This window comes from Cylas formicarius, unplaced genomic scaffold, assembly GCF_029955315.1.
Source record: "Cylas formicarius isolate icCylForm1 unplaced genomic scaffold, icCylForm1.1 PGA_scaffold_6__28_contigs__length_40554024, whole genome shotgun sequence".
Taxonomy (NCBI): Eukaryota; Metazoa; Arthropoda; class Insecta; order Coleoptera; family Brentidae; genus Cylas; species Cylas formicarius.
In genome coordinates this window covers 38,835,001-38,848,751 of record NW_026844347.1, presented here as the reverse complement: position 1 = coordinate 38,848,751, position 13,751 = coordinate 38,835,001, and the positions used below count along the sequence as shown (strand labels likewise).

The 13,751-nt window shown below is 38.0% G+C and overlaps 1 protein-coding gene across 2 annotated transcripts in view; it reads left to right on the top strand.

Annotated features, from left to right (window-relative positions):
- LOC132704144 (guanylate cyclase 32E) overlaps positions 1-13,751 on the top strand; it is a 47,043-nt gene that overhangs the window by 13,329 nt on the left and 19,963 nt on the right. For both annotated transcript variants that reach the window (XM_060673955.1, XM_060673954.1), the window contains 8 exons: positions 2,056-2,206; positions 5,085-5,175; positions 7,024-7,214; positions 7,783-7,962; positions 8,016-8,120; positions 10,430-10,501; positions 11,449-11,626; positions 13,408-13,612. In XM_060673955.1, coding sequence (XP_060529938.1) covers positions 2,056-2,206; positions 5,085-5,175; positions 7,024-7,214; positions 7,783-7,962; positions 8,016-8,120; positions 10,430-10,501; positions 11,449-11,626; positions 13,408-13,612 — 1,173 coding nt within the window. The remainder of the gene's footprint in view (positions 1-2,055; positions 2,207-5,084; positions 5,176-7,023; positions 7,215-7,782; positions 7,963-8,015; positions 8,121-10,429; positions 10,502-11,448; positions 11,627-13,407; positions 13,613-13,751) is intronic.

The window sequence follows — 13,751 nt, the reverse complement described above, 5'->3', positions numbered from 1 at the left end:
TCGCTTCTAATACCTCTACAACGTTCCTTCCCCAACTAATACCTCACATACTTACTATAAGGTTGTTCGGAAAGTCATTTCGTTTTTTCCCGTCAGAGGACTCAATTACGTTTTTTCGAAACCAACTTCACACTTAAGCCGCATAACCATTATATGTCTTGAGAGCTGATATTGCAAGGCTTGTGTGTGAAAAAGTTCCATTAATTCTACGCAGTAGTTTTTGGTTGGTGCCCTTTTAAATATGGAGAGCAATAAGCAGCATTTTCGTCATATTTTACTTTTTTACTTCAGAAAAGGTAAAAATGCTGTCCAAGCGAGAAAAAAATGGATGTGTATGGAGAAGGCGTGTTAACAGTACGCCAGTGCCAGAACTGGTTTGCAAAATTTCGATACGGCAATTTTGATGTCGAAGATGCACCACGGTCTGGAAGGCCGGTCGAAGCTGACAAAGATGCGATAAAGGCATTAGTTGATGCAAATCGGCGAATAACCACACGAGAGATCGGTGAGAGATTAAATTTGTCGAATTCGACTGTTTATGGCCATTTGAAAGGCATGGGCTTAACCTCGAAGCTCGATGTGTGGGTGCCCCATGTCCTTACGGAGCGAAATTTGTGTCGTCCCGTTGACGTGTGTGATTCGCTCCTCAAACGTCAAGAAAATGATCCATTTTTGAAGCGGATTATTACTGGGGACGAAAAATGGGTTGTATACAACAATGTTAAACGCAAGAGGTCATGGAGCGGAAAAGATGAACCGGCTCAAAGCGTGTCAAAAGCCAACATTCACCAAAAAAAGGTGATGCTCTCCGTTTGGTGGGATGTCAAAGGAATCGTTTTTTTTTGAGCTTTTGCCGGACAATACAACGATTAATTCAGAAGTCTATTGTCATCAACTGGACAAATTGAATGATTCACTTAAAGAGAAGAGGCCCGAATTAATCAACAGGAAGGGTGTAGAGTTCCACCAGGATAATGCGAGACCTCACACAAGTTTGGTCACCCGCCAAAAACTTTTACAGCTTCAATGGGACGTACTGCAACATCCACCATATTCTCCAGATCTGGCGCCTTCCGACTACTATTTGTTCCGGTCACTGCAAAATTTTTTGGAGGGCAAAACCTTTACCTCAAATGAAGATGTCAAAAACCACCTGAACTAGTTTTTTGCCAGCAAGGACCAAAACTTTTATGAGAGGGGAATTATGTTACTGCCAGAAAGATGGCAAAAGGTGTTGGACCAGAATGGCCAATACATAATTTAATAAAATATTTATTCATTATACGAAAACTGTCTTTCATGTTCCCCAAAAAAAAAACGAAATGACTTTCCGAACAACCCAATAATATCTGTGGTAATGCGACTAATAACCCCTACTACCGACCAATTCAGTTACTGGTACCTCTATTACCATCTTATTCCCTAATTAATACCCACTAATCGGTTTACTATTACCCACTACCTCCGTTACTATTATTCGATTAATCTCTAATTTCGCTTTTAGTACCTCTACTACGGTAATTCCCCAGCTAATACATCAAATACCTACTAATATCTTTAGTAATTCCTCTAATAACCACTAATTCCGCTACTATATCTGCAATTAGGTTAATTTCCTAGGTAATTCATCTAATACTAGTACTGCAAATTAAGTCCGTTAGTTGTACAGCTATTAGGATCTAATTTCCTAACTAACACTCACTAAATTCGTTACGCTGTAATTCCCCAACTATTACCTTTAATACCTACTGATTCCTATAACCACTAATTCCGTTACTAATACTTCTATCACGCTACAATTTCCAAGTAATACATTTAATTCCGTTACTAACATTTCTATTACTATTATTATTATTATTAAATTCTTGCCCGAAGGATGAATATCAGATAAGTTCAGCACTTCGAATTTTAGAACAATTAACATAGAAGGAGTAACCCAAATAAATAACTTTTCCTTTTCTAGCGTTGGTAGTTTCTAACTTAGGAACATATAGATGGCACCACGAGTCCTCGAAATAGTAAAACGGCCTTTTCAAAACCCGATTTTTTCGGCAGTTACATGGTGTACATAGACGAAAATGGGGACGCCGAGGGCAATTACACCCTGCTAGCGCGGCAGCCGTTAAAAGGGGGAAATCAAGATGATCGGTACGGATTATACCCTTCCGGTCTCTTCGCATTGCCCCGCGGCGCCTCCAGATTGCCGGTAAGTCCCGTTTTACTACACCCCCACCACCCCTCCGACTACCAAATTAATTCATTTATTTAATCGCGCTTAACACCAGCTTCGTACTTAACTCCCCCCATGCGTAATTAAAATAATTAATTAAAAATTAGCGTCGTTGTTACCGAAAAAAAGCGTGAGGATAACAGTAAATACATAAAAATTTTCGATAATTACACACCTGTTGTCAATCATCCCGCATATAAAATCTTTCGTAAATCTACATTTGCTTTACTTCGAGAGCGAATTCATCACATCCATTCGAATTCGACAACCTTTCGAACATAATTCGTTACCCAGAATCAAATTCAAAAACTTTAAAAAAACCGCACCAACTTTCTGAGGCGGAAAAATCAGTTCTTCCAAAAGGTTCCGACTCCGGTATATGGTATATGAACTTAACGCCTTCTTCTTCTTCCTACTTTAGTCTAGGCAAATTGCCTGTTCATTTTCGTCGTCTCTGCCTATCCCACTGCCAGGTTGTCACTCCATCGTTTTCGGGGGCGACCTAAGCTCCTGCGACCCAATGGTGATTTGTCGCGTGCAATTCTGACTATTCTTCTGTTGTCCATTCTACTAATATGCTCGTTCCATTCTTTCTTTCTACGCAATACCCACGCATTAACGTTTTCCACCCTGCATGTTCGTCTTATATTTTCGCTCCTCTCTCTGTCCAAGAGCGTTTTTCCAGTTATTCTACGAAGTATCCTCATTTCGGTTGTCTCTAGTAATTGTTTAGTTTTCGCTGTGTCTGGTCGGGTTTCTGCGGTGTATGTCATGGTTGGTCTTACTATTGCCTTGTAAATTCTCGATTTGGTTTCGATTTTAATGTTTTTATTTCGCCAAATTGTGTCGCTTAAGCATCCTGCTATTCTTGTTGCCCTTGTTGTTTGCTCTCTGACCTCTGCCTCCACATCACCATAACCCGAGATTTCTATGCCCAAATATTTAAATTTCATTACCTGCTGGATGATTTTGCCTTCAGCTTCTAATTTGCATCTTAATGGTGTTTTTGATGTTGTCATGCATTTAGTTTTTTGGGCCGATATTATCATATTAAGTGATTTGGCAGTGCAGTTAAATCGATGTAATAGTCGTTGCAGATCGTCTTCACTTTCAGCCACCAGTACGGCGTCATCAGCGTAGCACAGAATATTGATTTCATGGTCGCCCATTCTGTATCCTCTCAGTAATCGTACATTTCTTATTACTTCGTCCATGATAATGTTGAAGAGAAGGGGACTCAGGGAGTCTCCCTGTCGGATACCTCGGCCCACTGCTATTGGTTCAGTCAGGATCCCATTTATTTTTGCTTCGATCTGGTTTGCTTCATATATATTTACTATCGTTTTGATGAGGTTGTGTGGAGTTTGTCTGTTGTAAAGGAGGTGTAAAACGTCTCTTAATCGCACTCGATCGAACGCTTTTTCCAAATCAATAAAACACATGTATGCCGGTCTGTTGTATTCAATTGATTTTTCTGTTATCTGTCTTATGACAAAAACCGCATCTGTACATGATCTGCCCGATCTGAATCCTTGCTGTTCGTCGGCTAAGGGTGTTAAGTTGTTGATTTTGTTTGCTATAATTTTTGTTGTAAGTTTCAGTGCAGTGCTTAAGAGATTTATACCTCTGTAGTTTGAGGGTACTTTCTTATCTCCCTTTTTGAACATAAGGATAGTGATGCTAGTTCGCCAGTCATCGGGTATTCTATGTTGGTAGAGAATTTTCCGAGTGAGGGATGTTAGCTGCTGTGCAAGACACGGGCCACCATATTTAAGTAACTCGTTTGGGATACCATCTTTACCTGGACTTTTCCTGTTTTTTAGTTTTTGAAGAGCTGCAGCTACGTCGGCTACCTCAATTTCTGCGTTGCGATTCGTCACTATTTCGGGTGTATTCAGTTCAATCTCAGGTTTCTCTGGTTCATACAATTCGGTTAGGTAGTTAACCCAGGTTTCCTTCGTTATCTGATTTGTTTCGACTAGTTCGTTCACTTCCTTTCTTTGGGTTCTAATAAATCGCCAAATTTGCTTTTGGAGTCCATAGAAGTCTTCCTCCATTCGCTTTGAAAAAATTTCCCAGTGATGGTCCTTTGTTCGTCTTACTAATGCTGTTGTTTCGTTTCGGATTCGTCTATATATTTCGTAGGATTCTGGTGTTCGTAAAGTCCTGTAAGTGAGGTACGCTATTTTTTTTTCTTTACATTTTTCCTTAATTTCTGGGCGGAACCATGGAGTTCTGGTGTTATTATTATTCATTTTTACTGTTCGGGTACCTAGAGCTTCATATGCGGCTTCTTTAATGTTGGTCTTCAGTTTTTCCCAGGAAGCATTTATACTATCCTCTTCTTTTATTTTGTTTAGTTGGATTTTTTCTTTCAGTCTCCTTTCATATAGTTGCCTTATCGATGGGTCCCATAGTGCATCGATGTTTATTTTAGATTCCTGTGTTACGTGTTCTGGACTCTTTCAATGTTTAAATTTTATTTTGATTTTTGTGAGTAGCAAGCTGTGGTCGCTTCCCACGTCGGCAGAGTTCAGTGTCTTTACGTCGAGTATCTGGAGTGGGTGGATGTGTCTGGTGGTAACAATATAGTCAATTGTAGACCTTCAAAAGTTCTTATTCAAAATAAGTATCAATTTGTAATAAACATTCCCGAATTTCAGTTTTTGTTGGTAGTAATTATTGGAGGAGGGTTAGTCAAGAGCGAAGACGATATACTTTGGGACACACCATACCAGAATATGATATGAACCGAATCGAAATCCGAGTCGAATTTTTTTGGAAATGAAATTCTTTAGGAACGCAGCTACTATCTAGTAGATGATGGTATTTTTTTATTGTTTCAATACTGCAGATCCTCCAAATGACCGAATCTATCGACTGGATTGGTGGGAAACCGCCTATCGCAATCCCGGCCTGTGGCTTTGACGAAGAAAAATGCATAAGTAAGTATTTTTCTAATTTAAAAAATCGAATTTCAAGTTTGTTTCTAAAAAAAGTTCAATGGATGGTTAAAAAACCTGACAAGTTAAATATCGATTTGTTTATTGATTAAACTGTTTTGTTCCGTCTAGTTTAAAATGGAAAAAATTCGAAAATTCGGACATTTTTAAAATGGGCACCAACCACGAGGGGAATGCGATTTTTCAAAAATTTCCGTCATAAAACTTAAGATTAAGTAATACTACCATGAATTTTTGTGAGTGATATCATCTTATCTTTCTGATGGAAAGCAACGTTTTTGTGCAATAATGAAATGTCAACTTTACAAATGGTAATAGATACTAGCAAAACGCCTCTTAAGTGTCAGCTTTTTGTTCCCACGACTAAAAATTAGAAATTCATAACTCTAAAAATCCCTCCAGTCGGATAATTATGCACATATCACTACCTCCTCAAATCTGCTTCGAACTAGGAACTTTAACTACACTAAAAACGTGAAAATTTCTCGTGACCCAAGTTTTTTCAAATTTTAAAAATTTTAAAGGCAAAATAAAATCGTTTTTTATGAAACATTTGTCTTTATTCTGTAATGGAATACAAATATATCTACTATTTGAGGGTTGTCGTTATCATCCAATTTACACTGTACACTTTGTAGCCAAGTTGTAATATAACTTTTTGAAGGGTCCGATATGCAAATTGCAATACTACAAACACCGACGAATGTTCTCCACGATGTCATTTTCAAACCTTGACAAGCTGGACATTGACGTATCGAATAAAGGTTGCTTTACAATACAGACATGCGCATTCGGTTTCACACATATCCATACGTCTTAGGATCGAACTCATCCTCCTTCTTGTCCCTTAAAGTGTTCTTGGAAATAATTTCAATTTACAAGGAACGACTATAAATGTTGCTGCAAGTTTGCTGTTAAAAATAATTAATGATTATAATAAAAATACTGCTACGAAACCTTGCTAAAAGGGAACATTATTTACAATAAATATGATTTTTTAAGTAAATGTTGAAATGTTCAAAAAAAGTTCAAATAGGTTTCTGCTGTGAGGTTATCGTCTATAATAATATGACGAACAAAACGATATTCATTGTCTTGGCTCCAATACCGATAGTTTTGAACAGTTTGTTCATTGTTGAGTGTAAATGTACCGGGTGGCCCATTAATAAAGAACGCCGGCCATATCTCAGGGACCGTTAGTCCGACAACTTAGAAAAAATATATTTATAGGTAGCTGGAAATTATTTTTAAGTTCATACTTTTTTACATAGGTATAATAGAAGCATTATCAGAGATAATCAAGAGTTGACATATTATGAAGGGGTGATAATTTATAGTGAAAATTCGATACTACTTCATGTAACGTAACTGAGATAAAAAGATAAATTGATGTCTGAGCTATTGGCAATTATTATGGATAAAATAAAATTTTTATAGGAGCGCAGATACTTTCGAAAAATTCGATTTCATCGATTTTCGAAAGTAACAAAGTCTGTATGAAACACAACACAATCTCGATTCTTTCCTCTTAAACTGACAATAATAAAATCATTTCTGGTCTGTTTTCGTTTTCTCCTGTTTTCGAAAATTTGAAGACCAACCAAAACTGGGCAACTCGAAAACTGTCCGAAACACAACTCAATCTTCATTCGTTTTTTTCTTCAAACTGACAATGATAAAATTTAATCCGATTGTTTTTTTTTTGTTTTTAAATATTTTCGAAAATTTGATTTATTCGATAAAAAAAAACAACTGGCGAATTCGAAAACTTTCGGGACATCAATGTTTTTTTTTCTTACAAAATCCCTCACCGTGACGAATCTCCTGCAGCTTACACGCTGGTGATAACGTCGGGGGTTGCGGGGGGCGTAGTCGCGACGCTGTCGGTAATCGCCCTGATACTTTTCCGGAATTGGAAATACGAACAGGAGCTCGACAGTTTACTCTGGAAGGTGGATTACAGGGACATCCAAACGAGGGAGGAGTGTTGCAGGAACAGCGCCGGCAGCAGGATTTTACACGTGAGTCGAATAATCGCCAAGCCGCAAATTCGACACGAATAATAACAACAATAATATAATATAAAATAAAAATATAAAAATCTTTCTATTAATCTTTCTATTAATTAATTAAAAAAAAGGTCAAAACGCAAAAAGAAAATCCTGAAACCGCCCGTTGACGTTACTGTTTATTGCTTTTTTTAAATTTTACACGCATATACATAATGCATTAGCAATAATACCGGTTTTTTTAAACTTTTATTTATTTGTTTGGTAAGTAATGAATATTTTTTCACAAAGTCTTTGCAGGACAAAAAAAATCGGATGTATTTTTATTTTGAATCTGATATTTAGTTCAACAGTTAACAGTTATCTTCTGTTTTTTGTAGCCCAATATTTTAAAAACAAATCTGCCTGATTTGTCTTATGTATGTATATGACCAGCTACAAACCATGTATGTGCAAAATAGTCTCAATAAATATGATTATTACACAAAAGATAGTTTGCTTGGCTCCGCATAGGTGGCGCCATTTGAACTGCGTTAATGTATACAGCAATTCTGTTTCAAACGATGAACTGTCATTTCAGGGTAACCGGCACTCCGCGAAAACCAGCCACGTGTCGCTGAGCTCGAATCCCGATACTGATTTCCGATACTCTACGTTGTTCGCTCCCGTAGGCGTCTACAAGGGTAGAGTGGTCGCCATCAAGAAGCTGAACAAAAGATCGGTGGACGTGACGCGGGAAATGAAAAAGGAATTGAAAATGGTGCGCACTAACCTCGACCTCGTGCCGCTACTGTCCTATGACGTAATTTGCAGATGAGGGATTTGCGTCACGACAACCTCAACCCCTTCGTGGGGGCGTGCACCGAGCCTCCCAACGTCTGCGTGATCACCGAGTACTGCCCCAGGGGTAGTTTGAGGGTGAGTTTTTCAAATTGCCGCTGTTGTGGTGCGAATGCAAGTGTTTAGGCGCGACACGAGCGGAGTAAGGAGGGTTGCCTAAATATGAACGGTTGATATGGTATAATACGACCAAAAATATAGTGCATTTATTGTTTTGACGTTTTAAGTATTTTACAGTACCTTAACCGTGGTAAAACCTATCCCGACAGATGTTTATTCTGCATTAAGTAGGTCTTAAACATTAGTTGTGTGAAAGAGTTGTGCATTACCATGAAAATATAACCGCGGAAATCTTTGAGGACTGGTTTAAAAATAAACTCCGAATACTTCTTGCAATAACGAAAAAATTAAAGAATTTCTGTACGAAAGTGATTTATATTTTAAAGAGAGCTACACGAAAAACCCACTTCTGGAATTATTAAAAATAAATTTTTTTAATAAAAACAACAAAACCGACATGAAATCTTGAGATTACCCCCGTATCATTGTAGGTATATTTAACACGATTGAGATGATTTCGTCTGAGTCGAAAGCGCATAAAAGAAGAAAATATTTATCGAGAACGATTAGTCGCGGAGTTGATAATTGAAGTAGGTCACGACAGTATTGATAGTGACGATTTTTTAAGTGTCTGATACTTTATTATTATTATTACTTTTTTATATACATGTTTCAAGAATTGCTCAGCGAAAAAGATTGAATATATACTTATACCCCGCTTGTTAGTGTTTCCTAGGATGATCCTGGAATGGGGTAAGGCTCATCTCCGCAGGGTGTTCTATAAGGGACTGCGGTTTTGGAGTAATAAACATTAGGCAAAGTTAATCACGGGGTCGGATGTAAAAGCACTATATTTCTGGTCGAAGTGTAACTAAGTATTGTGTGAGGAAATAATTGCACAGAGTGGTAATGGCGTGCAAGGTTATAGTGTAACAATACTTAAATTTTCATAAATGCATAGTTAAATTGATACATTTGATAGTCCAGCACTGGCAACATTGTCTCACCCGTCAAGATATTTGCATGACAACGGTGCCATCTATTGTCACTTGAATGAGGTATAGTTATCGCATTACCTTTCTTTGATGACGTCACGCTAGTTTCAAAGAACGTACTTCTTACGTTATTTTTAGCGATGATCCCTAACCAAAACGTATAGAGTGATATTTATGTGATATTTTTGTAGCTTGATCTCTTTCCAATCGAAGAAAAAAGCGAAAATATTCAAAACTAAAGGCTTTTTCAATAAGAGGTGTTATTTTTATTTCGGTAGATGTCACTTTTAAAACTGTAATTTTTTGACATCTGGCAAGTAGAAACTACGCTATTGATAAAAATGAAGCAATACACGAAAATTTGGCTTTTGAGTCGTCCCGAAACACCTTATCGGTCCGCAGTCCTTGAGGTGTTGATACAAATTAGTGAGGAATGCAACTCAAGAAGAACTGAGATCTTGTAATTTAACCCCTTGGGACTTTTTCCTTGGGGGCCACGTGAAATAACCCAACGTCTATCCAAGACCTCAAAGATGAAATTCGTGAAGTTGTTGATGGCATACAGTAGACACTTTGCGATTTGATGATGGAAAATTTCATGAAAAGGATATGGCCCTGTAAGCGTAGGTGAGGTCTTCATTTGGCCGATAGTGTTTTCCATTATTAATGGTATACCTTCCTCTTTTCTTTTCTTTGAAAATTGAAATATGAAATTGAAAATTGAATTGATATAAGTTGACATGATATGATAATTTTAGATAAATTGGTACCTTTAAAAATTAAAGTAATATTTTTATCCAAAAACGAATTTTTTAATAATCAGCAAATATATGTTTTTTTGCAACCAGAAGGGAGTCATTGCAAATGGGTATACTTCCGACTATATACCGTGTACCTCCTTTACATTACGTGTTCATTATTGCTAATTTTGTTATGAGTAGAAATATAAAGCACGATGGGCTTCAAACACCACAAAATTGGCAAGAACAGCGATAAGAAAATACTGGTCTAAGAATCCTTTAATCATTTACCTGGGTAAAACAAGGTTTGACACCCACAGTACTTCGCCCAGAGGATGGTCAGATTGCTGCGAAAGGTGTAGAACAACACATTAAGATACAACGGCAGAACATTTGCACAGTGATTCAACGGTTGTCTTCTACCTAATATTCATGTGATTCAGTGATCACAGTCGTCAGTTATGTCAGACTGTTTACATTTCTTTAAATGCCCCATCTGTCGTGAGCCGATTAAAACTTCTGTTACAGCCTGTTTAACTTGATTTGATCTGTATGCGAAATAATCATTTTTCCATAACGGCCCTATTTTTAGGACATCCTCGAGAACGATGACGTCAAACTGGACGCCATGTTCGTCGCGTCGCTTGTCGGCGACATCTTGAACGTACGTAAAAGCACGGGCGCGCAGTGGAACGAGACAGAAATTTTGTTGGACATCGGGCAATATTTCTTGTGATTAAACAAAATTTGAAGGATGGAAAAATGTATCTCGGACTTATATAAAATGAAATAGTGTATTATAAAGGAAAGGCACACAAAAGTGGAATGTTAAGGTTTATCAGCTGTCTAGAAAGCCCTCTAGTATATTAAAAATTTTCAATTAACGTGTAATATAATAATAATAAAATAATTTAAACATTAATTCGAAAACGGCCAATAATAGCCAACAGGACGTTGGTAAGCCAAAACGGCCTAAGTAGCATAGTAATGACGGTTCAATAGCAATTTCGGCCGTTTTTGCACGTAAATTTCCATAAGAAAATTTAAGGTTCATATTAGCGGGAATTGGTCCGCTCACGGCCATCCATCTATTTACCTACCTAGGAAAAAAAAGATGAGACACCATTGTTAATATCTAACACATAATTACTAATTGGCTTTAATATGCTCGTTGGCTCGGCGATAAAGTCGGCGTTCAACACCGGAAGGTTCCCGGGTTCGGTCCTCGGTAGACGCGAAAAAAGTGAGTCACGTGACTAAATGTAATAGTGGGATGTGAGTAGTTGCGAGAAGCGGGTGAGAGAGGGGTCGAGGCTTCTTTATAATATTAAATATTAAGAGAGAGATGCTAATTAAATATATGAACGGAATCTTAAATTTTCTTATGGCGATTACTACTCGACTGGCCTAGTATTACGCTAAACTCAAATTTTGATAACACAGTTCGACGTGATTTTATATTTTCGAAAACAGCTGATTTTAGACCTCTGCAAAATAGACCCCATACTACCATATTCACTTCAGCACAACACAAAAATTTAGCCCCAAGTTCAACATGGGACTCGTTCCACTGCGAGGCGGTTGAATTCCAACGTACGGTGCGCGTTCCAGGGTATGATCTACCTCCACGACTCGCCGCTGCACCATCACGGAGCCCTGCATACCTCCAATTGCCTCGTGGACTCCCGCTGGGTGGTGAAGATATGCGACTTTGGCCTCACCGACTTCAAGAAAACGTCAGCAGACTGTCTCGATGCGGACTCGTCGAACGCTGAACGCAAATGTCACAGTAAGGCCTATCCCAAACAAGCCGTATTATGCAACATTTGCAAATATATCAATAAAGTTTTCTTAGTCATTTTTAATAATTTTTACAATTAACGCCTAAATAAAACTTACTAATGTATACCCCGCAATCAATAATTTGTAACATTATGAAAATGTTCATACGTATATAAATGTACAATTGTAAATATATTTTTCTACTTCCGTCTGTAAAATGCCTAATTACACACCGATCTAGCGTGCGATAAGCATCACATTTCAACGTCAGTTTCGCGCGCATCCGAGCCACTTCGAACATTTCCGGGATTTTACCGCACGCGTTCGGGGGCAATCGGATGTTTTCGGAGATATTTCCCACGCTTTGAATTTTGACGTTTGTCAATTCTGACGGTCACGTGAGTGAATGTATTCGTGTTGTTTTGCGAGTCATGGAGTCATGGAGTCACTCGTTTACCGCACTTGTTGCATAATATAATATTTTTTAGATTCACCTCTCAATTATACTCCAGTCATGTATAAAAAATTGCACATTTGTTTATTTTATTTCTTTTAAAAAATTGGAATAATGCCACTTGGTTATCCGTGGAAATGTTAATCATAATGCAGCAACTCCAAACAAGTAACGGTACAACTATATTCTTTTTTTTTTCGCAGTTCTAAATCTAAAATCAGAAGTAAACAAAATAAGTCTAGTCATGTCTTATGTGGTGCCGAGTTTTTAACTCTCTTCGTATGTCTCTTGAAGCTGAGTGTATTTTTATAAGAAGGTGCCAATTATCATACGGAAAGCCTTATAAAGAGCACAAGGACCTCGGAGTGTGAGTAAGTTGGTGAAATTTTCTTTTGTAATCTCCCTAATTGACTAAATTAACAAGTTGGTACTATCGCTTCCTTATCTGAGAGTGTTTTCAGTATCGATTTGGTTAAAAGTATGACGACATTAAAAAAAAAAAAACACTCTTGCGTATGCTCAATCGTAACGATCCACGGTGGAGAAAGTAGATTTAATTCGCATCGCATTTGTATGCCATTCACTCAATTTGTTGGAGCAATTTTCACGATGTTTTTCTCGACACAGTTCGACAATCAAACAGCATTTCTTGACCCGACAAACTCGCAGAAGCGATTGCTTTTCCCTACGAAAGTAGATATAGAGCGAGGGTTCTGAGACATCTCCATATCCGTTAAAAGTAAAGTTGGCTGAACTGAGACGGGAACCTGAACCTGAAACCTGAAAAACGTTCAAATTTTCGCAGTGTTTAATGATTTATGACAGCTGTTTCGGCAACACCGCGTCTGTAACAAATACAGAGTATGACAATATTCCGACACCGATATATATATAAACAGGTAGTAATAGTCTTTTAATTGGCGGTAATTGATCATTAAGTAATAGGTTCCAAGGTTCATTTTGTTAATTGTTAATGTTAATGTTTGTTAAGTTGTGCATTTCTGAATTTAAATGAATGGTATAGTTAGACTCCAAACTTTTATTTTCATGCGCCCTTTTATGTTCCTTAATGCGTTTCTTAAATGTTCTACCTGCTTGACAGATATAAATTTTGGGACATGATCCACAAACTCGTAGAAGCAATTGTTTTGAAGTTGATCCGCTTTCCGCTACGAAAGTAGATATAAGCCGAATGTTCTGAGACATCTCCATATCCGTCAAAAGTAAATTTGGCTGAATTGAGACTGAGAGAACCTGACAAAAGCCGAAAATCCGCTTTTATTTAGCCACATGAGGGCTTGGCTTGGCGTCCGGTGAAAAATCCAAGTTTTCAGATCGGCTGTATCGGGCGCCCGAGCTGCTGCGGCTGGACCGCGAGTGCGACTCCGCGCATGGCACCCAAAAAGGAGACGTGTATTCCTTCGGGATCATCCTTTACGAGGTGTACGATCGTCGCGGACCCTTCGGGAAGGTTCCGCTGTCTCCACGTCAGATTTTGGACCGCGTTGTTCACTGCGACGATCCGTCGGCGTCGTTTAGGTATTACGCGACTCCATTAATACGCGAAACTTCACTGGTATAGTGCAACACACAATAAATAGTCAAGAGGAGGGGAGAAAATGTAAAGAAAAGCAGTTTTTACAGTAATAGAGAATTTATTGCCAAATACATTTTTTTT